Below are 21,926 nucleotides of genomic sequence, written 5' to 3'. Positions count from 1 at the left end.
AACTATGTGCCAGACGTCATTCTAGGCATCTGGAGTGTGGCCATGAACATAACTAAGTTCTGGTTCTTATGGAACTTGCTAACATTCTGGCAAGAAGAAATAACATGGAACTTCCTACAGAGGCACCGTGGGTGATTTAATGAACTATTGAAAAGCTCCACTGGGAACAAATAACCAGCCCTAGAATAAAACGTGATTGTTCCTGGTGTTCTTAGAAAATTCGCTGTCCTGGTGTAGAAATTGTATCACTCAAGTCTTCTAATTTTTGGTTCTTAGGAATGTTTCAAAAACAGTGCTGTCCAATGGAAATATGTGAGCTACATCAAGTAATTTAAACCTTCCTAATATCTGGATTTAAAAAATTAGAAACAAACAGACAAAAATTAATTTTAGTAACATATTTTGTTTAAACAATTATATTCAAAATATTAGAATTTCAACATGTAATCATGATAAATTATTGAGCTATTTCATGTTCCTTTTTTTTTTGTATTGACTCTTCAAAATCAGTGTGTATGTGTTCTTACGGCACATCTCATTTTGGACTGGGCACATGGGACAGAGGAGGTTCAGAAAACTGCCCAGAGTTCTCCATCCTCTTATTTTGGGGATGCAGAAAGTATTTGCTGAATTGAATTATTGAAAGTATCTGGGGATGGAGTTCACATTGTGAAGACCTTCGTAGCCTTCCTTTGCACCTGCCTCCACAGTGCCCAGCAGAGGGAGAAGCCCATGGAACGTGTTAGGTTGGACATTAAGTCATTGATTTGTCCACTGAGGCGTGGGATATTACTCAGAAGATTGGTTTTCCACTAATGCTGAAGCATCTCTGCCAATGTCTCAAGTTAGAGTAGGCAAATGACACTGAGAAATGAACGTCCGAAACAGACCCTTAAATTAGTCGACCGTCAACTTGACTTTCTCTGAATTCCTCCACGCCCCCAAAGGCTAGAGGCTCACTAGGAAAGGCTACCAGCCGCAGCGCCTCCCCTTAAACCAGGGAGCTACCTCTAGCTGGATGAAGATTAAGGGTGAAGGCGCTGTCTACCCCCGGGTGTCCCTTCTCGCCACGGAGTCGGTTCCCACCTCCTCAGCCCCCTCCCTAAAAATGCCTCTCCCCCCCCCGCCTCTGCCCCCGTACCACCCCCACTTTGCCGGAACTTGTCCCCGGGGTGGCAGACCCGCCCCCTCTCGTGGCCCGCGTGGTCCGGCCCGTTTCGACCGCGTCAAACTAGACTTGCTCCTCCAAAGAGCAGGAAAAAGAGGGACAGTCTTCTTGCTTCTGATCCCGGGGAAAGGAGCGTCTCAGGCGCGCAGGGGCGTTTTCTACCCTGTGCCTGCGTCAGGTACCTCGTTGACACTGTCCTAGCGCGGGACCGACTGACAGTCTGCGGAGTGCGGGTGGCCTCCTCGACAAAGTTTCTTTGGGAATCGGGCGACTCCTGCCCCCGGGCCTCCAGCCCCACCCCAAGACTCCACGGTCACGCCCCCGCGGCCCCCGCGGGGAGCGACTTGGGGGTGCTTCGTCGCACAGTTGCTTGGGGAAACCGGCCCCACTTCGGGGTTAAACGGCAATCACAGCCCCCTCGGGGCTCGGAGGGGCGCCCTCCCCACCCGCAACCCTGGCCCCCAGCCCGGGTAAGCGTCTCGCAGCTCAGTCTCCTGCTCTAAACAAGAACAGGGGCCCGAGTCCGCGTTCACACGGAAAATTATGCCGGCTCCAGCGGTGCGTAAAATTGATGTGAACCGAACGAAGTGGGATCGGCGTGATCCTCCCTCTCTTGTCTCAACAGGGGTTTCGGCGCGTTACACAAGGCCGAGCTTGTCTCTTTAAGGAGACATTGGACCCTAATTAGTCCGCATTCCTGGCGCGGCCGAGGAGCAAGGGGCTGAGGGTGTTTGGGTTGGAGGGGGGCGGGTGGGAGGACGAGACTCGGAAGGAGATCTCCTGACCAGCCTCGAGTCTTACCGCCCCCTCCACCCTCTTTATTTTGCCGCCACCACCGCCACCAACACCCAGTTCTGAAGATGCAGCTAGGGCAGCAGCAGCAGCAGCCGCCGCCACAGCTTCTCCCCGGCCCACGTTACTTTGATTGACAGCTGAACAAATGTTTCCCCGGTTCGAACGCTCGCGCTAAGGAACGTCAGCCAAGACGAAGCTCCGCCTTGGGCGGGCCATCTCCGCTCCGCCTCCGCTAACCCCATCCCGTTCCGTTCATTGGTCCGAACCGCGGACGACGCCCGGCCCCCACGTGGGCTCCAGCCCGGCCAGCTCCTCCCCTCTGGCTCGCCATTTGTCAGCAGTGAAATGATGGGCAGTAACACAGAACGGCGATTAATGTTCAGCCATCTCTGATTGGTTGCTGGAGACGCCTACCGCGCCGAGGGTGGGCGGGGCGCTTGAAGAGGGCCCCAGAGCGGTCGCGTGGCGGGCTGGTGATTGTAGTCAATCTGGCCGAATCCTCGACCGCGGTCGCTGGGGGTGGACTACATCTCCCGGGATGCTCCGCGGTCCCTCCACGGACGTTTGTGAATATGTATCAGAATGTTAATGATTAGCTGCTGCTAAATTTGGTCAAAGAAGTCACCTACACAGAGCGTGTTGTTAGAGCTGTTCTGAGCGGGTGTTTGGGCTGTTGGCTGCTTTCTTCCCCCTCTCTCACACACTTGTATATTATTTTGAGGTGGTGTTCGCAGAGTTTGAAAGGAGAGAGAATTAAAAAAAAAAAAGCCGCAAGCGTTTCACTCTCTTTTATTTTTATAATCCCCTTCAATTTGGGGTTAAAAAAAAAAGACAAGAAAACAGGAAGGAAGAAAAATAAGGAAATGAGATGTGGTAAAAGAAGCTAAAAGGTGCCTTTTAAAAGATCGTTGCTGTGAAGTGAAAAAATCTCCAGAGAAACCAAAAAGCACCGCCGAGACCTCTTCCGAACCAAAGGAGTTTGTGTTTGCTTTTAGGAAAGAAGAGAGAGATCATTCATTCGGAGGAATAACAACCAATTAAAAGACAAATAAAAAAAAGTTTGGAGTGGGACGAGCGAGCGGGCGGGCGGCGCTGCCGGCGGGCGCTGGTGCGCGGAGCTCGCACTTTCCCGGCCCAGGGGAGCGGCGCGGCCGCGGCGCTGGGCTCAGCGGGCGCGCCTCGGCGGAGCGAACGTCGGAGCGTTTCCGCGGGAGACGCGCGCCGGACAATGCCCGCGGCGGGCCAGTGACGCCCGCGAGGAATGCCGAGCGGCCCGGCCGCCCGCACCCAGCCGCCGCCGCCGCCGCCGCCGCCGCGCGTTCCTGCCGCCCGCGTCACGCGAGACCCGGCGGGGGCCGGGACCGCCCGAGCCGCCCCTCGGACCCGGCCGGCCGCCTCCGCCGCCGCCTCCTCCACCTCCTCCTCGGGGCCATTAAAGCCAATGAGCCGCGCGCCTCTGCCCAGCGCAGCCAACTAAATCGGTTTGGATGATTCGCGACCTGAGCAAGATGTACCCGCAGACCAGACACCCGGTGAGTGCGGGCGGCGGGGCGCGAGCTCGCCGAGCGCGGGGGGATTCCCCGCGTCGCCCCCTGTGCGCCGAGTTCTGTCTGGGGCCGGAGGGGCGGGGAGGGCGGCCCGCGCCCCGCGGCCCGCTCCCTGCCGTCACCCCCCACCCCTGGCGCGGTGGCACTCTCGGAGGGGGTGCGGAGAGGCAACTGAGTTGTAGCCATTTTCTTATTGTTGTCTTTGGAGCCCCTGGAAGCCGCGCGGAGCCGTTCGCCGTCCCCGCGCCGCGACTCCTCGAGCGGGGGGGCGGCGAGCGATGGAGGAGGCGCGACTCCGCGCCGGGGCGGGGAGGGCGCCCTCGGCGGCGGCGCGGCTGGTCCGGCTGCGGCTCGGGAGTGCGGGGCGCCGGCCCCTCGCTCCGCGGGCCCCGGGGACGCGCGAGCGAGCCCGCCAGCCGGCCGCGTTTCCCGCCCCCTCCCCCGACCTGACCGCGGCCAGACGCCATGGCGCGAGTCCCCCCGACGGGCCAGTTTCGATTCCGGGTGGGGAGGGAGTGGGCGCGGCGCGCCGGCCCCCGGGCGTCCGCGGCTGGCGGGGGAGCGGAGCGGGGTCTCGAACCCGCAGGGTCCGGGGCGGGCCAGAGACCGCGGGGGCCGGGGGCCACTCCGAAACCAGCCCCTGCCGGGCTGTGCGGCGAGGCGGGGCGGGGGGGGCCTAGATGAGAGTTTTAATCGTTCCTGCTCGCCTGCCTGCGCGGTGACCCCTCCCGCCCCCCGCTAACGCCGCGTGGTATGTTTTCTCCATCTCCCTGCCTCGCCTGTGATGTGGGCTAATTAAATATTTTATTGTTGTTCTTTAGGCACCGCATCAGCCTGCTCAACCCTTTAAATTTACAATTTCCGAGTCCTGTGATCGGATTAAGGAAGAGTTTCAGTTTTTACAGGCTCAATACCACAGGTAACGATATTGACTTTAGCTGATCCTCCTGTTTGCTTAGCTCTTGTCTTCCCCCCCACATACACACACAAACACCCCCCCCCCTTTTTTTGGCCGCCGCAAATGTGGTATTATCATTTTTACTTGTGGGCAGAAAGGGCAAGTCAAGGCCTCTTTTCCTTAGGCAGGTGTAAAGAAATTAAACATTCTTCCCTTCTTCTGTAAATAAATAAAAAGGAGGCAGAACAATTGAAACTGGGGAGACTTGGAAAATGCTGAGGCCAAACTTTCGATATTGATTTATTGGGGCCAGGAGAATGGAAGATTGGAAAGATTCTGGGGCCTTTTGACTTCCTTGGTTCTTTATTACTCCGGGCTTGATTCCGTCTCACTTTTTTCTGCCGTTCCACTGAAATACCATGAGCTGAGAGCCCTGGGAAGTCGCAAGTGAGCGATTTCATTACTTTTATGCTGAAAAATGTTTTCTTCTTACAGGCGATCGTTAGACTTAGAGTGCCTTTGAAATATTTTTCTTTCTCTGGCTTTCTAATGACGTGTAATTCTTATTTCTTAAATGCAAGAACCAAAACGAGCTACTGAACCCGATCCACACTTTGCCCCTGGGTGGTGGTATTCAACTTGTCTCTGTTTTGGAGGGAACAAATAAGACATCATTCATAAGACATGCTTGATTCATATTTTCGTTAATCTCTTCGTGGTACATTAAAAAAAAAAACCTCCCTTGTGACATTTTGGGGGATTTAAATTTGTGCTTGGGTATATACACGTTATTGATGTTTATTTTCTTTTTCTTCTTTCATTAAATGAATTTAGCAAATGTTCATTTCTGGATGCGGTTCCGGAATTAAATTGGCTAGAGGATTTTTTTTTTTTTTTCTTAAACAAAAACCGCAGGTTTGATCCTCATTGAAAGGGCAAGTCCAGGCTGGTTCCAGTCACCCCTTTCTCTCCCACCTCCTCTCCTTCAATAATGAGATGCAATTTAAGATAGTTGATTTGGGGTTTTGTAGGTGATGATTTAGAATGTCTATTTACATTTGAAGAATGTAAGTCAAGGTCTGCATTGTACTTAGATTTCATTATGTCTTGAACAGCCTGAAGCTGGAATGTGAGAAACTCGCCAGTGAGAAGACAGAGATGCAGCGGCATTATGTCATGGTAAGAAAACTGTGTCACAGATTCAAAGTGCCTGTTAGTTTAGGATACCAAAAGCAAGGATATGTTCAGATTGCTGGAGGCTGCAGGACAGATCCCAGTCACAGCGTGCCAGTGCAGTTGGGGTTGTGGGAATGTGATCATTAGCAACCTGTAATTCCAGGATGTTATAACTTGCTTCTGACAACCAGCTTTGATTTGAATTTTCACGAAGTTCAGCTGCGTGGGGTATGATCCTCTGTGCTTTGTTTTTATAGATTGGAAAAAAAAAAAAAAAGAACCTCGTTTATGTTTTGTTGAGAGTCACAAGCAAAATGTTTTTGCGCTAGTGGTTTTCTTTGTTGTTTTATTGCTCTTGTTCCAAACAATCTTAACCAATTTCTTTGTATGCAGCAAGAATTTTAAGGTTTCATTTTTTTTTTTTTTTTAAGAGAATGATGGATATCAAAAGACACCAGACACCTTTTCAAAATTTTCCCGCTTTTTATGTTACTAGTGTGTGTTTGTATGTGCATGTGATTTGTGTGTTTTCAGTTTCTGTGGTGTTACATTGGTTTGAGGAGCGTTGTCGTCTTCTGTATAACCGATCTGTTCTGCCAGAATTTCTCTAATGACAGTTATACTACACGTCCCCTCCCCCCCAAAAAAAATCAGATCTGCTTTTTCAGAAGTCTTAACCAAGCATGTTTTTATGCTTGTTCATAAAGGCTCCAGAGTAACTCATTCATTTCCTATCCAGCCTTTTTCCTTATGAGCAGAACACTAAAAATGAGAAACGGAACTCTGAAGTAGCATCACCTTTCTGAATAGTTCTTTCAAAGCGCCAGCATTTTTATGAGACACTTGCCATTAACTTGGCCGCTATGCCTTGGAATTAGAGTCCATATGGCACTAAATTTTCGTCAGGTCTTTTTGATTCATCTGTTTGTGATGTATAAAGACAGCTGGAGATGTTAAGAATGCTATGTGTGAACTTGATTTTCTTAGTTTTGTGAGTTACTCAGAGTCTGTGTCTTAGGGTGGCTGCTAGTTTATTAAGCTAAATGTTCCTCCTTAGCATAGGTATTGTGGATATTTTGCTTTAGTGAGGCTTTTATGTTTGTTTTAAGCATACTTGGGGCATTTGGAACAAACTAGGGAGTCTGATGAAAGGCACGAAATTAATTGCTTTCCCTTCTTTGACAGTATTATGAGATGTCCTATGGGTTGAATATAGAAATGCACAAGCAGGTAAGTTATTTCTTTATAACCATTTGAAATGACAGTAATAGTGTACACTTGAGAAAGAAAATTGTATGTTTTGCAGTTTTATTCTGCATGTTTTTGTGAGTTTCTGTATTTTAAAAGACTACTGAAAGAGAATACTATCTTTTCAGGTGTGGTTCCCCATCCTTTTTGCATTTTGTCCTGATTTTAATCATTTAAAAACATGGTTTAGAATGTCTGAATGCATATTAAATTTTGTCCACTTTGAAAAGCAGGATGCTAAATTTTAAAAAATGTCTTGTTTTTCTTTTGAAAGAGTTAATTTATTTCAGGCATTGCAAACTTGTCCTAAGAGAGGGCTTTTCTTAGAAAATATTAAAAAGAGGAACTGTAAATTGTGTGGAATCTTCCTTGGCTTGGTGTGAAAGAATGGATAAAGGGTGAGCTGGGAGGATCACAATGAAATCTGTGGAGCTACAAAGAAATTGATGTAAACTAAAATCCTGGTACCAGTCCCCCGAGGCTACTTAGTTGGGTCTTAACCAGGAACTGTAGCTGTACTTCCAAAAATTTGTACAGGGTAAATCGAGCTTGATAGGAGGGTGTGATAAGGTTCGGCACTGGGCCTTCACATTTAGTAAACTAGTTCGGCCAAAAAAGAAAAAGACAAAACAAAAAAGATAATGATTAGTCAGAAAGTGTTGAGAGGTATGACTCAAACAGCCTTCCCCCCCGGCCCCAGGAAACTGAATAAAGTGGTTTGGTTTAAATTTTGGTTTAAATTTTCTACATAAAAAATAGCGTATATATAAAAAATATTGCTTGGCAATAATATTTTATTTTTAGTGATCTCCAAGTGAAAGTGCTTCAGGTCTGTCTCAGCACCTATTTCAGAATAGTTGTGTATGTGTTTACCTGTTGGGAAAAGATGAGGGAAAACTTAATGTTTTTCATTTCTTATATATACTCATGGTAGATATGATTACTTTCTAAGTTTAAAACATACGAATTGATCACATATTATTAGGCTTTTACTATTTATGGATTCCTTTCTGGATATACTTAATTACCCACATACTTACAGATAGTAGATCTTTCAAGGATGACTGTTGCACAGTAAAAGCCATTGGGTAAACAGTATTTGAAAACAGAAAGTTGGAAAAAAATGAGTCGTCACTTATGCTGAGGATTTTTTATTTCAGATACTTATTTTTACTTCATAAGCTATTTAATTATGTCAATATTAACATAGTATAGTTTGCTGCACATTAAAATTAAGTTCTTATTTTGGCATCTTTGCCATTTCTGTTTAGATTCGTAATGTAAATATCTCCTGCTTAAACAAAAATCCATTAAACTTATGTGTGGACTCCCCTTAGCTCTACCTTACAGAAATAAATTACATGAGAGATTGTTTGTTAATTGTGCTATTACATGTCATTTTAGGTCTGGATCTTGTACATGTGTGTTTTTTTTTTTCCTTTGGTCCTCACCCCACCATCCAAGATTAATTAATGTCTTCTTAAAGATTGAGCCAGATGATTAATGTTCTTTTATTTCTCCTCCTGTATCTTATTTACCATAACACTTAGTTTCCAGATCTCTTTATACAGTTTGCAGTTCTGAGAGGCACAGAGCTTGTATTTGATTGTATGCATTTCTTTGGGGAGGGGGCTAGTGTGTGAGATCCCTTAATTCTACACATTTTGTACCTCTGTAATTCTTTCATCCTCTTGTCCAGGTGGCCTCAAATGCCATCCATTTAAAATTGAGAATGGAGTACATTTTCCCTTTTTTTCCCTTGGCTTTTAAATTCAATCATATCAAGAATCCTGAGGGCAGTTTATCACATTATGAAATACAGACAGCCCTGCAAACCACCTACTTATTATATTTTCTTTCTTTCCCCCCTTAAGCACAGAGGCATATCTGTCTTTATTTGTTTTCCTAGGCAGACAGCCTTGGTTCCTCTTGGCCTCTCTTCCAGATGCACTCGCTGGATACCCTCGTAATGGAAAGCAGCAATAATGCAGGGAAGTTGCCCTGCGGCATAATTGGGCCTAGTTCTCAAGATCGGGTTAGGCTTATTCACTTATTAGATTTGTGTCTCTCAAGGGTTCAAGAGTAGGAGTCCCCGGAGTCCTTGGAAGTACCCTAGTAATTGGTGGCCCTGATATTCGAAACCTCTGTGTATTTTTTGGTTAATGCTCCTGTTCTTCTTGGCTGCTGCCAGCCACAGAGTATTTATTTTTAGAGAAATTTTTCATTGGAACAGAAAATGATGGCTGTGATGGAGTCATGACTCTGTGACTTAGCAAATTGATAAAAGGGTAGAAGCACAGAGCAGTGACAAAACAGGGTGGGGGGCCTGGTATTATGGCCCCTCCCCTTTCTGTATGATGTTCATCGTCAGTCACTCTGTGTTGATTCTGATAGAGGACTATAGAGTGAAATCTATGGGGAATTTGTCATTCTGAAATGAAAGCTAATGTAATTAGTACCAATTAAAGTACATTTAGTAAATTGGATTTAATCTTAATTAAGCCTGCATAATGTTGCCAATTTTTAACAATTATGTTTGAGAACATAATTAATTTAAATTTTGGTAACTGAGTAAATAGCATTAGTCTGGTAGAATTAGTTGATTTTTTTTTTTTTTTAAAGGGGAACTCAGTGACATGACATGGAATTAGAGCATAAAATATGAATCTAATTTCTGGTACTCTTTAGTAGGGTCGATAGAGCTGAGCAGAGGAAGCTAGAAAAAAACCCAGAAAAGTTAGAATGGACTGTTCTAGGCCATAATGTAAATTAATGCTTTACCACTGTCTTAAGTTCCAACATGAACATGAAGATGACAAATGGGACCTGGTTAGAAATGACACATGTTTTATTGTGATGTCTTCATATTGGAATTTTCTTAAATGAAAGAATGTTGGCCTTTATTCCCTAAGGATTTCCCTAAGTGTGGGGTTTTTTGAATTTTTTTTTTTTTTTGCTGTTGTTGTTCTGGATGAACAGTTGGCCCATGGTTTAGTTGTTACTTTTTTTGCTGATTGTTCCTTTTTGTTAATACAGTGTGACTTCTAAAAGGGTCAGTGACTGTGGGCAGAACAGGGTGATGCATGCAGTTGATAGCATTGCTAAACGCTGCTCATTCCCATCCTTCACCTGTAATGCTGTAATTAAAGAAGATCTCCTTGATTTAATCTGACAGCAGCAGTTTCCACTTTAAAAAGTGAATATTGGATGTAGATTAGGAACAGTAGGTCTGTGAGTTCCACCTATAGGAACTCTAAATGGAGATGAATATACCACATTTTGAGAACGTCTCGCGACTTTTTCGTAGTCAGTATTCTGTAGTCTGAAGGTCTTTTTTTGCTTCTAAAAAAATTTAGCTTAGTATTTGAATTTTAGAATTAGAAACTTTTGGAAACCTACAACACTTAGAACCTAAAAGAAGTGAATACTACACATTTACATACACATGTCTGTGTGTGCGTGTGTGTGTATATGTGTATGTACTTATATGTGTACATATGTGTCTGTAGATATATAATTGTTGTATTTTTTAATCAGAGCAGGAAAACTCCTGTTTCACTCCAAGCCATGTAGATTTTATTATGAGACTTGGGCCACAACCATTTGAGTGCAGCTAAAATATTAATTGAATAGAAATGAAAGGGCCTTGCCAGCTGATAGGATATCATAATCATAGCCTCTCTGGTCGATGGTAAATGATGATAAATGACATTAGGAACCTTTTAGCAAACTGTAATAACTACAAGGAGGGAAGCAGTATGGATCTGCATTATATCTGATACCCTCTAGTACCAAGTGGATTGCCAATACTGCTTGTTTAGCATTTTCTAAGGGCAATAGGATATTGATTTCTGACTTACAAGGAACAGCTCTATTTTCACCATTGAAAAGTATTGCAGGTTGTTAAGAAGAAATTGACTTGAAGAGGCCGACTGCTGCCCATCATGGAGCAAATAAAGCAAAACTGCCGAAGCATGGTGGAGCAGCGAGACGGGCCCTCAGCAATTTGTTGCTATTAATTTACCATGCTCGACAGCAAATCAATCGGCATCTACTTCATCTGCTGGAGAAAATGCTGTCCAGGGCAGATAAAAGGCTCGGCATGGTACAGAGAATAGACTGGATTGGCCAAAAGGAGGCTGCAGTTAATGTGTAAATAAGTGAAATCAAGGCCACTGTTGCAGAGGAAGCTGTTGTTAATTAGGTTGGTGCTTTTTAGTGAACTATTTTAGAAAGTAGCCTAGGATTTGAAGAGTAGAAAGAGATATATTGAGGTTGAAGTAATACATGACTGGCATGACATTCCATCCTTGAGTGGACTTGATTCGAGGGTGCAGTAAATTTATTTGGGGACAGTGCTTGCAATGGAAGTCCATTTGTTTAAAGTTCCGTTTCGACCAGATTTCCCCTAAGAAAACTTATTTTTTTAAAAAGTATTACTAATTTCTTGCACATCTCCTGTCTTAGACTATAGGCGCTTGGATTTGGAGGATTAGGTGCAGAGAGTAGGTGTTTGAGAATGTCTGTTGTATCCTTACAGGGTGACTATTTTTTTCAGCAATGGGTGATTGAACTCTTGTATGGCAATGAAAGCGAACGATTACCAAAGGTGGGATGTTCTAGCTGAAAGGAATAAACCAGTGAAAGTTTTACTGACAGAATTTTCTTTTGCTGTATAAACATTAGGGAATAGTCTAGAGGGTGGGGAACAGGGGTGGACACTACTGCCCTGGAAAATCTCAAAGAGATTACGAGTGAAATTTTGATGACTGTGCAAAACCCTCCAGATACAATCAGAAGAGCATGTGCTTGGGTTGGGGAGGGGCTTTTGGGGCTTTGTGTGTGTGTTTCATTGAGGCTTAAAGCCACCTCTTCTAATTTAGGATTACTTAGCCTTCAGTAGTACTTTACAATTAATATTAACCAAACGGAGGTTATTGGTGGTGGTTTTTTACCCCTGGCCTGTCTGATCTGGACATTTTGGGGTAGGGACCAAGCTTCAGTCCTATTTAGTAAATCTAGATACGTGTAGATTTTAAGTTATATTTTCCCTAAAACTCTGAGAGGATCTAGCATTAGGACAGTTGATACCAAGTTGGGCAGGACCCAGTGAGCTGTCTTTTTCCTTGTCACAGGGCTTTCAAGAAAAGCAGATCTGTGAGGAGGAAGTTTAACCTGTCGGGTATGTGCATAATTAGGAGTGTTTTCTGGATGGCGTGGGTTTCCCCTTTTTCTCTTCTCACATGTCGAGCTCTGAATTTTCTCTCTTTTTGAGGTCTCATAGAGTATCTGAAGATTGTTCACCTAAAGCAGTGATTGTTGAGTGGAATTGGAAATTCCTTTCAGTGGAAGTGAATGTTATTATATATCTGGCATGTGCTTACCACCTATCTGGGCACACTGCCAAAATTCTTTAATTCTCACAATGATCCTAAGAAAGGGATTATGTCCAATCAAAGGGTGATTAAACAGGATCAGATCTGCACAAGGTGATATAGTTATTAGGTAGTGGATTCAGGACTTCAGATGAATTTACCTGAGAGGATGTCTCTTGGGTGATAGGTCTGTCCTGGGTTGGAGATTCAGGCCCCAGTTCGTTCCAGGAATGGGGAGCGCCCTTGGGAGGCTGGGATAGGCCTGGGGTTTGTCCTTAAGTCACTGAACTTCGGGCTCATACCCAGATCCCCGGAGTGTCCTTCAGACTGCTTTCAGTGGGTGACAGGGTGAGGGTCCTTTTGCACCGAGTCTCCCATGAGTCTCCCACAGATGGGGCGAGGAGAGCTGCCTACTTATCAAGACTGAGTTTGCTTCCTCCCTGGGCAACCTATTTCTCATTTGTTTACAAACTTGCTCTTCCATTTAACTTTTATCTTTTCCTTGTGGCTTCTAAAACTATGCCTGAAGACAAGGGGCTGTTTGTTAATCACCATCTTGTGGGTTTTTGAAGGGGAAAACAGGGAGGGGAAAATGTGATGTTTTGTGGCCTCTTTGTAGTTCAGAAAGAGGTTCTTCGATGCAGGAAATCACACACAACTCAAACTTTTAAATGAAGGCAAATATTTTGCTTTTACTGGTGAAAGATTTTCTTTGCAGCTTTCAAACAAAGGGATATTTCCTCCTCACTGTCCCGTAATCCCTACTGGATATTGTTTTTTATTTATTTTTTTTTCTGGGCAAAGTTCTTTGTATCTTAAGTAGTAATACCTTTGAGCTGGGTTGGACTCTTGTGTCTTTAGGCGCTGTTGCAGCCTTAGTGGAGTCGAGATGGTGCTGGCAACGGCCATTGTTCTCACAGTCTTCATTTCCCCTTTCCTCGCCTAGAATTGTATTTTTTTTTCTTTTTGTATTATAGAATAGGTAAAGTCCATTGGGAATGAAATGTTTAAAATGTGCACTTGAGTTATTTTTGTGTGTGTTTAATGACATTTGTACTGCCTTTGATGTGACTGGATAGTCTGGTTTATCACTTCAGGACAGCAGTAATATATTTGATGGTGATGGAGTGAGTGAAGGGGATGTGATTTTTTTAGAAGGTACTTTCCCTTGATCCCCTTTCATACCTCCCCTTAGAAAACCCTAGCACTCCAGCAAGGGTGCCACATCCAGTGGTCTTGTAGCTCAGTTATCACTTTTGCAAGCTGAGCTATTGGAGAAAAAAGCAGGAGACAGCATATTTGGAGCCGGGGGGGGCGGGCAGCTGAGTGTTTGCACTGGTAATGCCAGTTTGTGAGGCTCAGGATTTGACTCATTCCACGCTAAGTGTACTGCAAACAGAATTCATGAAATTAATATTGCTCTACTTGGAGCGGGAAGGGCTTCAGAAGTTTTAGTTAAAAGCAAAAGTCAGGGTTGTTTTGACTTTGCTTTAGTAACAGCTCTCTGTGGTAGTTGCTGTATATCTGTAAGAGGGATTTAGCCAGCATTCATCAACGCAGATCTATATACCCTCTCTATTTTCATTGGAATTGACCCAGTGTTTATGCCAAGCTCTTGCTATTTCTCTACCACTGGGCCAGAACTTTCCTCAGAGCTTCATTGTATAACCTGTGCTCCAGCCAGCGTGTGGATGAAGGGCAAGGTGTGGCTTTTCTTAGCTGGATTGTCAGAGAAGCAGAAGAGAAATATTCCTGGACGCCCCTTACGTACTTGGTCTTCTGGTTAGTTGTGTCACTTTTTCATTATTTTTGAGCATTTTGCCCACAGGTGCTTAAGGATTTGTGTTGTGAAGGGAGCTTCTGCATCTCATGGGAAGAAAGGGTGGCTGCTCTCCTGGCACAGGACGGGGGCAGGACGGGGGCTCTGTCCCTAGGCTGGCTGGTGGAGTCTGCCTCGGATCCTGGCGGTGGCCTGGCACTTGCAGCAGTGAAGCCAGCGAGACGTGGGGGAAACAAAGAGGGGTATCCGCTTCCTGATTTCTTAGCAAGCTTATTCCACTTACTGTTATTCTAATTAGGATACTGTTACTTTCTGACTATGTTTTCTGCTCCTCTGGGTTTGTGGATTATTTTGGTTAAGGAATTTGAAAATACCAGGAAATAAAACTGGAAAGAATGGTAATTGTAGAAATTATGAGCACGAGTACCCTGTAACACCCTCTCTTTGCAGAGCTTAAGGCATTTTATATGTTCTCCTTAATCTTCCTGCTGTTCCTGTAAAGCAAGTAGCAAGCTTTGGATCCATGTATTTATTTAAATAGCTTCTGTCAGTGGAGTACTCTACAGTTTGCCAAGCAGTGTCATTCCACTGGCCTCCTTGAACAGATGACACTGAGGCTTAAGGGCTTAAGAGACTAGCCCAGTGTCACAGTACAGGAGGATCAGCACGCGGGTGGAGAGCCTAGGGTTCACGCAGGTCGGTGAGCATGCCCGAGGTCACAGAGCGAGAATCACTGGCAGAAAAGGAAGTAGGCTTCTTGACTTCCCTTCCAGGGCTCCCTTCGCTGGCTATGCTGTTTCCAAACAGCAAATAGGTGCTTGTTCCTGTGATGTTCTTGGCTGTATGCAACGTGAGGAGCATGGGGATGCTGTTGGCAGTCCAGGGGGTGTTAGATAGTGTCCTCTTGAGCTAGAGATCTGATCTGGGTGTTTGTGTGTGAGTACAGAGCCTTCCTCTTTTCCTCTCTACCCTTCCAGTGCTTGGGCCCTGCCCAAAGGGAGGCTTAGGATCCACAAACGAAAGTCTGAAGCCTAGATCCACTTTTAGCAAAGTGCTTAATAAGACTGGCTTTTCCTGCATTCCTAGAGTATGCTCTGCAAACACTATACTAGAAACAACCTTGTTTCTTGCCAGTCAGCCCTGTCCCACTAGAATGTAAGCTTAATGGGAACAGGGGTGTCTATTCTCTGTGGGGTCCCTAGTGCTGAGAACTGTGCCTGTCACACAGAAGGTGCCCATGAAGTACTTGGGGAGGAGGGAATGCTCACAGTCAGATCGAGCTAGCCAAGAATATGTGTGACTTCATATTTTTAAGGGCTAATATTTAGGTTGTGGGATAACAAAAGTGGAGTTCCCAAGCCTAGTTAGGCCTCTGGTGCCTACTTGTTAAGATAGTGGAAAAAATGACAGCTGGAAAGGGAAGTAGAAGACTGAGCTTGGGGTGCCTTTCGGGAGCGGGTTAGGATGAGGTAGAATGTATGTATTTAAGCGCTTGGAATCGGCCTTTTTAAAGATGAAAACATGAATGCATCCTAACAATTTAAAATTCAGTTTGAACATCACTATATTATTAGTCCGTGTTTATCTGAAGAATTCTTTTACAAATAATAAGTCTGTGCACATGTAGTTTGAATGAGTGTGGGGAGAGCCTGATCTTAACACACTGTCGCGTGCTTAGCTAACTACCCTCCAGATCAGGAAAAATGCAAGTGTGTAGTGCTTTTCAGGGGACAAGGAACTTGGAAGAGATCTTAGGTTTTTATTAGTGGAGATGGTATGGTGTTACCGAAAGAGTAATAATCATAACAGTACATGATTTTAGAGAGCTTATCATTGGGGTGATATTTCATTTAATCTCGCAGTAACCTTATGAGATTATAGTGTATTATTATTTCCATTTTCTCTGTGAGGAGGAGGCTGAGATACAGAAAATAAGTAACTTCGTGAAATAGGTCCTGGGTTTGACTCTGTTTTTAGATCACTGGTATGTTAGATATTTCTGCCATATTCCAAAAGCTATGTTTGGGATACTCTACTACCAACACAGACCCTACTATCTCCCCCCAAATAAATGACTGAGTCCAGGGATTCAGATTGTAGTCCTGGCCTTGCCAGTGGCCAGCTGTGTGATATTGCTGAGTACCCTAACTTCTCAGGACTATACTTGCCTCAGCTTCAACTAGAGTATAAGTGGACATCTAGATCCCTGTTAGCTCTTTTGGTCTAAAATGACTCTTTGGTTTTGGTTATTTTCTGTGACCCACTGATTAGAAATTGAGAGTTAAGATCGTTTCCTTTTAGTCTTAGAAAGTCTCTTTAAACAGCTCTTCTCAGAGGTTGCTTGCTTGCTTGCTTTCAGTCCAAAATTAACCTAATGAAGCTAGGAGTCGAAATGGGTATTTAAGTTTATATAGTACTTTATATTTTACAGGGTGCTTTCTCATCCATTATTTAAGTCACAATAATGTTGCTAAAGCATTTTTCCTATCTTGTGGATGAATAAAATGAGATGTAGATGTTAAATGATTAAGTCCCACAGTTAATTAGTGGATGGTTCAGAATTCACTGATTTATATAATGTTACTGTTACAGGTAATAGAAAAATATGTGATATAATACCAGTGTTCCTTTAAAGTGATCTGTTTTGATGCCTTTATTTTGGCATATATATCAAAAAACTTAATCATACAACTTGTGAAATGTGTAATTTATATTGGGATCCAATAATTTTCTACTGGTGTATTAGGGGGTATATAGTAGTTTGTTACCTGTTACGTAATTAGCTCCTGGGATTAGTTACTCCTCCAGAATCTGTAGATGTCAATTTCTTTAGCTGAGGTTTACCTCAGGACACTCAGGGTGTAAAGCATGTCTGTAAACTGGCCTACAACGAGCTTGAGATCTTTTTTTTTTTTTTAAGATTTTATTTATTTACTTGACAGAGAGAGACACAGCAAGAGAGGGAACACAAGCAGGGGGAGTGGGAGAGGGAGAAGCAGGCCTCCCACGGAACAGGGAGCCCATGCAGGGCTTGATCCCAGAACCGTGCTTAACAGCTGAGCTACCCAGGCGCCCCATGAGCTTGAGATCTTGAGTTCTTGAGTTTCTTGCATTGTCCTATCAGGGATCCTTTATTTGGGGGAGAGTTTACACTTCTCAGCTTGGTTTATGGTTAAGTTAATCATAAGCAAGTAAAAGAAGGGGACAATGTTTAATCTTGGCCGTTTTGAGTTGATGAATCAAGGACATAGTAGAGATCAGTTTCCTTTTACTAAGGCATAAGCTCCGAAAAGTAAGAATGTGTTTTGTTACTTCTGCATCCCTGGCACCTAAAACAGTTTCTGGAACATAGTAGAAGAAATGAATGCTGGAATAGCTAAAGGAAGGGTATCATTTTTCCATTTCATCGCCTTTCTTATATTTGAGTGTCAACCACCTATGTATAAGTTTTATTTCCAAGCTCTTAGGACTCTCTCTTGGCTTTGTGATGAGCAAAAAAGGCCTAAATAGGCAATAAGAGATTAGGTGTTCTCTTTGCAGTTCTGCCATAGGTCCTTGAGCTGGTGATGGGTTATTTTAAAATTTAGGATTGAATTCATTTCCAGACGATGATTTATTTGTAAGTTATCTTTTAGCTGTAACATCATATGATTTAAAAATCACCAGCATTAGCAAAAGGTAGATTTTTAACTTCATTGCTTGACACTAGAGACATGCCATTTAAGTTAAGGTTTGGAATCAATTTTATGTAAGAGGAAATTATCTATATATATAGAAGAACCTGACTGTGAGCAGTATTAGGCTGTTGGAGACAGCTAAAAAAATCCTAATGTTGCCAGTGTTTTACAACCTAGAACCATGTGCTCTGTTGCTTCTTCCATAGCTACGGCCACATCTTACAAGTCCTTCTCTAGGCTAAGAGCTCATCAGTGACTAGATGGAGTTACAGATTTTCCATATGTGTGTCTGGCAAGTTTTGATGATAATAAGTTAGTATTTATTAAGCACCTCCTGTGTACCAGGTGATGCAGTAAGTGCTTCAGATGTATTCATTTGTTTAATGGGTAACCCTTGAGGAAGGGATCTGGTTGTCCTCATTGTGTATGAGGAGACTAACATCAAGAGCAGCTAAGAAATTTGCCAGGGTTTTATAGTTAGTAAGTTGCAGAGTGGGGATTCAAGCCCCGGCAGTCTGGCTTTGGAGTCCATGTTCTTGAACCAGGGGCAATACCTGCCCCCTAAATGACCATTTTAATACGGTAAGCTTTTTTTGTTTTGTTTTTATTTTTAAAGTGTACCTAGGTGTACTAGTCTGCTGCTGTGTTTTCTGTACACAGGGAGCTTAAGCGTTACGAATAATAAGTGGGTCTCCTTTTGGGTATGTATTATCAGAAAAGTGCCTTTTGAATTCACAGATCAGCAAGTTCTTTGCCCCCTAGTCCTTGTCGAAAAGTGTGGTGTTGTGGGGAGCATAACCGAAGCCACATTTTCTGCCAGCCTCCATCCCCTCTACGGGCGGTCTGGCTCGCTCTGCTTCCCTTCCATGGGCTGTCCAGTTCTGGCTCTACACTTCTTCAACCATATGCGGTGGAAGGAACCCCCCCCCCCCCTTTTTTTTAACAAGTAGTAATACCTGTGGTCTCCAGATTGAGTTTCTAATATACAAAACAATTTCTTTTTGTTTTCGTTTTTGTTTGTTTCAGGACTTTTTACTAGTGTAACTGTTGAGTAGAAATACGGATTGGGGGTAGTTTTTCAGCCAAGGCTACAGGGCCATGCACAAGACCATGAATTGGTTTAGTTACTCAGGTTGAGGAAAAAATAATACAATTTTTCTTCTGAACTAGTGCACTGGGTTAGTGAACCAATTGGTTCATCTTCATTGCAGATTTTCGTTGCTGGCTCCTGGTCTGATGACCACAGCCTATGGATATTTTTGTACTTCTGACTAGGAAATCTTTAGAACAGACCCAGTACCTTTTATAACTACATGGGAGTGTCCAGAGAACTAAAAAACTGCCTGCTTAGGAGTAAGAGTGGGATGGGGGTCCTTGGCTGTATTTTAAAGGATCCACATGATCCTTGAACTTCTTAGCAAAATTGTATGCCTTTTTCTGTGGGCAAAGAGTCCGTAAGCACTCACTGATCCAGTGAGGAAATGGGGACCCACATGAAAGAGTTTGAGAACTACTTCTAGAGCAGTGGTCTCAAGCTGGGCAAGTCCTTTCTCCCAAGGACAGTTTTGGCAGTGTCTGTAGGTATTTCTGGTTGTCACAACTTAGAGGTGCTACTGGCGTGGAATGCATAGAGGCCAAGAATCAACCTTACCTGGCTTCTCTAGTTAATTCAGTCAGTTTGAGAGAACATGTCAAGCCGACTATGCTTGTCTTTTTAGGTTTTCTTGTGATGATAAGCAGAGTAGGGTTGGTGGTAGTGGGTTATTTCAAGTTCTGAATGGGGGTGTTACATGGTCTCCTGTAATCAAGCAATCCATCCTTCCTTCCTTCCTTCCTTCCTTCCTTCGTTTCTGAAGGGAGATTATTTCCATTGAAACTGTTGGACTAGTGGAAGTTTCTTGGCCTTAAGTGAGGCCTGTTTGTCCTGGCTACCCATTGAGGGTCCCAGAATTAGCCTTAGTCCTCTTGTAGGGAACAGTTGGTCCTTCATCAGCCTTCGTTTGTCCATGCTGAACATAGTCATTTCAGCCATTCTCTTCGACACTCGTTAGTACCAAGATGTATATGATAGACCGGACCACTTGAGATCTGAACATGACACCTTGCCCTGATCTGCCCCAGTTGAGGGATCAAGGCAGATCTTGCTGTAAAATAGTCCTTCTGTCTTTTCACTTGGTCTCTTGCTGAGGTCAAAGTGCATTGTGCTTGGCTTTGTCTAGTCCTGGTCACACTGTAATAAACAAAATGGAACCCTGAATTTTCTCAGTAGCCTGTGGGTCTAGAACATGGGTTTATTTTATTTTTGAATGCGTGGGCACTGATCCATGAACCTAAGTTTTACTTGGACTTACTCCCCCCTCCCCCCCATTCCATTGAGCTGTACTGTGAATGTGGGTGACTATTTTAAAGGCTTTTGATTTTTTGGGACATAGAATTGTTTTGGAGTATGGCTTATTACCTCTAAGTACATCTATGTTGGTTAACCTCAAAAAATATTACAGTTAACCTAAAGTGGCCAATAAAAAGCATGGTGGCAATTCCACAGTTACTTGCTTGAATATTTTTTGGCTAACTTGGGGAGGACAGAATGCTTATTTGGCCTTCTTAATGGAGAAATTGTGTTCTGCAAAATTCCAGAATGCCCTTCTTAAGCTTTCACCTTTATGTAGGTCCCAGGAATGTAGAGGTGACAGTTTGGCATCTCTACTTCCTTGTGAGTCTTACCTTACATTTATGAGGTGGCAGATTTAGGAGAGGCTGGGTCAGGCATAGTACATTTATGTACAAAAACCTGGCTTTTTAATATGGCTACTTGTTTCCAAATGCTTGATACGGTTGGCAGAAGAAGATGGCTCAAAATTTGGACCTATTTTAACCAGATCTCAGCAAAACTGATAGGATTTTCTTTTTTTTTTTTTTAAAGATTTTATTTATTGGGCGCCTGGGTGGCTCAGTTGGTTAAGCGACTGCCTTCGGCTCAGGTCATGATCCTGGAGTCCCTGGATCGAGTCCCGCATCGGGCTCCCTGTTCAGCGGGGAGTCTGCCTCTCCCTCTGACTCTCCCCCTCTCATGCTCTCTCTCTCTCACTATCTCTCTCAATAAATAAATAAAAATCTTAAAAAAAAAAAAGAAAAAAAAAATTCTGGTAAGATCTTTGTTGCATTTGGGTTGTGAGATGGCATGCCAGCGTCCCAGCTTAGATTTATACATCCCACATTTTTCCTTGATTCAGGAATATCTTGGAGGTATTGGCAGGTTTAGTTCCAGACCATCACAATAAAGCAAATATTGTAATAAACCAAGTCAGATGAATTTTTTGCTTTCCCAGGGCATATAAAAATTATGTTTACACTGTTCTGTAGTCTATTAAAGTGTGCAGTAGCATTATGTCTTAAAAAAACAATACACATACATTAGAAAACACTCTTGCTAAAAAATGCTAGCCATCATCTGAGCTTTCAGTGAGTTGTAATCACTGATCATAGATCACCATAAGAAATAGAATAATAATGAAAAAGTGTGAAATATTGGGAGAATTATCAAAATGTGACACAGAGACGTAAAACAAGCAAATGCTGTTGGAAAAATGGTGCCAGTAGATTTTCTTGGTGTTGGATTGCCACAAACTTTCAACTCATAAAATATGCAGTATCTGTGAAGCACAATAAAGTGAAATGGCAATAAAAGGAGGTGGGCCGGTATTTGATTTTCCAGTTTGGGGGCATGCTTTTGCTACATTTGTTTGAAGCTCACCCCCAAAATTAACTATCTAAAATGGAAATATTTAGCTTCTCAAATTGAAATACCTAGAACAGGACCTACAAAGGTCAAGAAGATCATAACCTAAAGACTTAAACGTGAACAAGAGCTTAATCCTCCTGAGGTTGTTTTATTAGTCTTCCTACATTGAGAGTTACTTGGTTAAGAGAAGGTAGTGCTGGAGACCTCAGATGGAAGGCAAAGGCCAAGTTGGCTTTGAATTGTTCTTTAAGCAAATGCTAATTGATCTCACACTACCTGTAGGGCACACTTTGAGGTCTAGGGAGTTAGAAGAGGTGATAGGCTTGCCTCTGTGGAGATTCTAGTCTTTTTATGGCATTTGGACCAATGTGAACAAAACAAGGTATTTGTGTGGATGGCACTGTGACCTAGACAGAAGAGAGGACGTCAGGAGTGATTAAGGATGCTATTTCTGAGATAGATGCAGGGGCATTTCAGTGGGAGCTCAGAGCGGGGGGGGGGGGGGGGGGGGGGGGGGGGG

The 21,926-nt window shown here is 43.8% G+C and overlaps 1 protein-coding gene across 6 annotated transcripts in view; it reads left to right on the top strand.

Moving 5' to 3' along the window:
- Positions 1-2,579: 2,579 nt before the first annotated feature.
- Positions 2,580-21,926, top strand: part of TLE4 (TLE family member 4, transcriptional corepressor) — a 142,196-nt gene continuing 122,849 nt past the window's right edge. For 3 of the 6 annotated variants that reach the window (XM_035029002.1, XM_035029000.1, XM_035028999.1), the window contains exons 1-4: positions 3,931-4,014; positions 4,332-4,429; positions 5,524-5,587; positions 6,770-6,814. In XM_035029002.1, the coding sequence (XP_034884893.1) occupies positions 3,976-4,014; positions 4,332-4,429; positions 5,524-5,587; positions 6,770-6,814 (246 nt within the window). In that variant the 5' untranslated portion in view covers positions 3,931-3,975. Of the gene's footprint in view, positions 3,496-3,930; positions 4,015-4,331; positions 4,430-5,523; positions 5,588-6,769; positions 6,815-21,926 lie in introns of those variants that run through there. The other 3 variants (XM_035029001.1, XM_035028997.1, XM_035028998.1) reach the window with 2 other exon arrangements.

Source organism: Mirounga leonina, unplaced genomic scaffold (assembly GCF_011800145.1).
Source record: "Mirounga leonina isolate KUSES-001 unplaced genomic scaffold, KU_Mleo_1.0 Mir_224, whole genome shotgun sequence".
Classification (NCBI taxonomy): Eukaryota; Metazoa; Chordata; class Mammalia; order Carnivora; family Phocidae; genus Mirounga; species Mirounga leonina.
The sequence above is the reverse complement of the archived record's forward strand: the minus strand, read 5'-3'. Positions and strand labels throughout refer to the sequence as shown.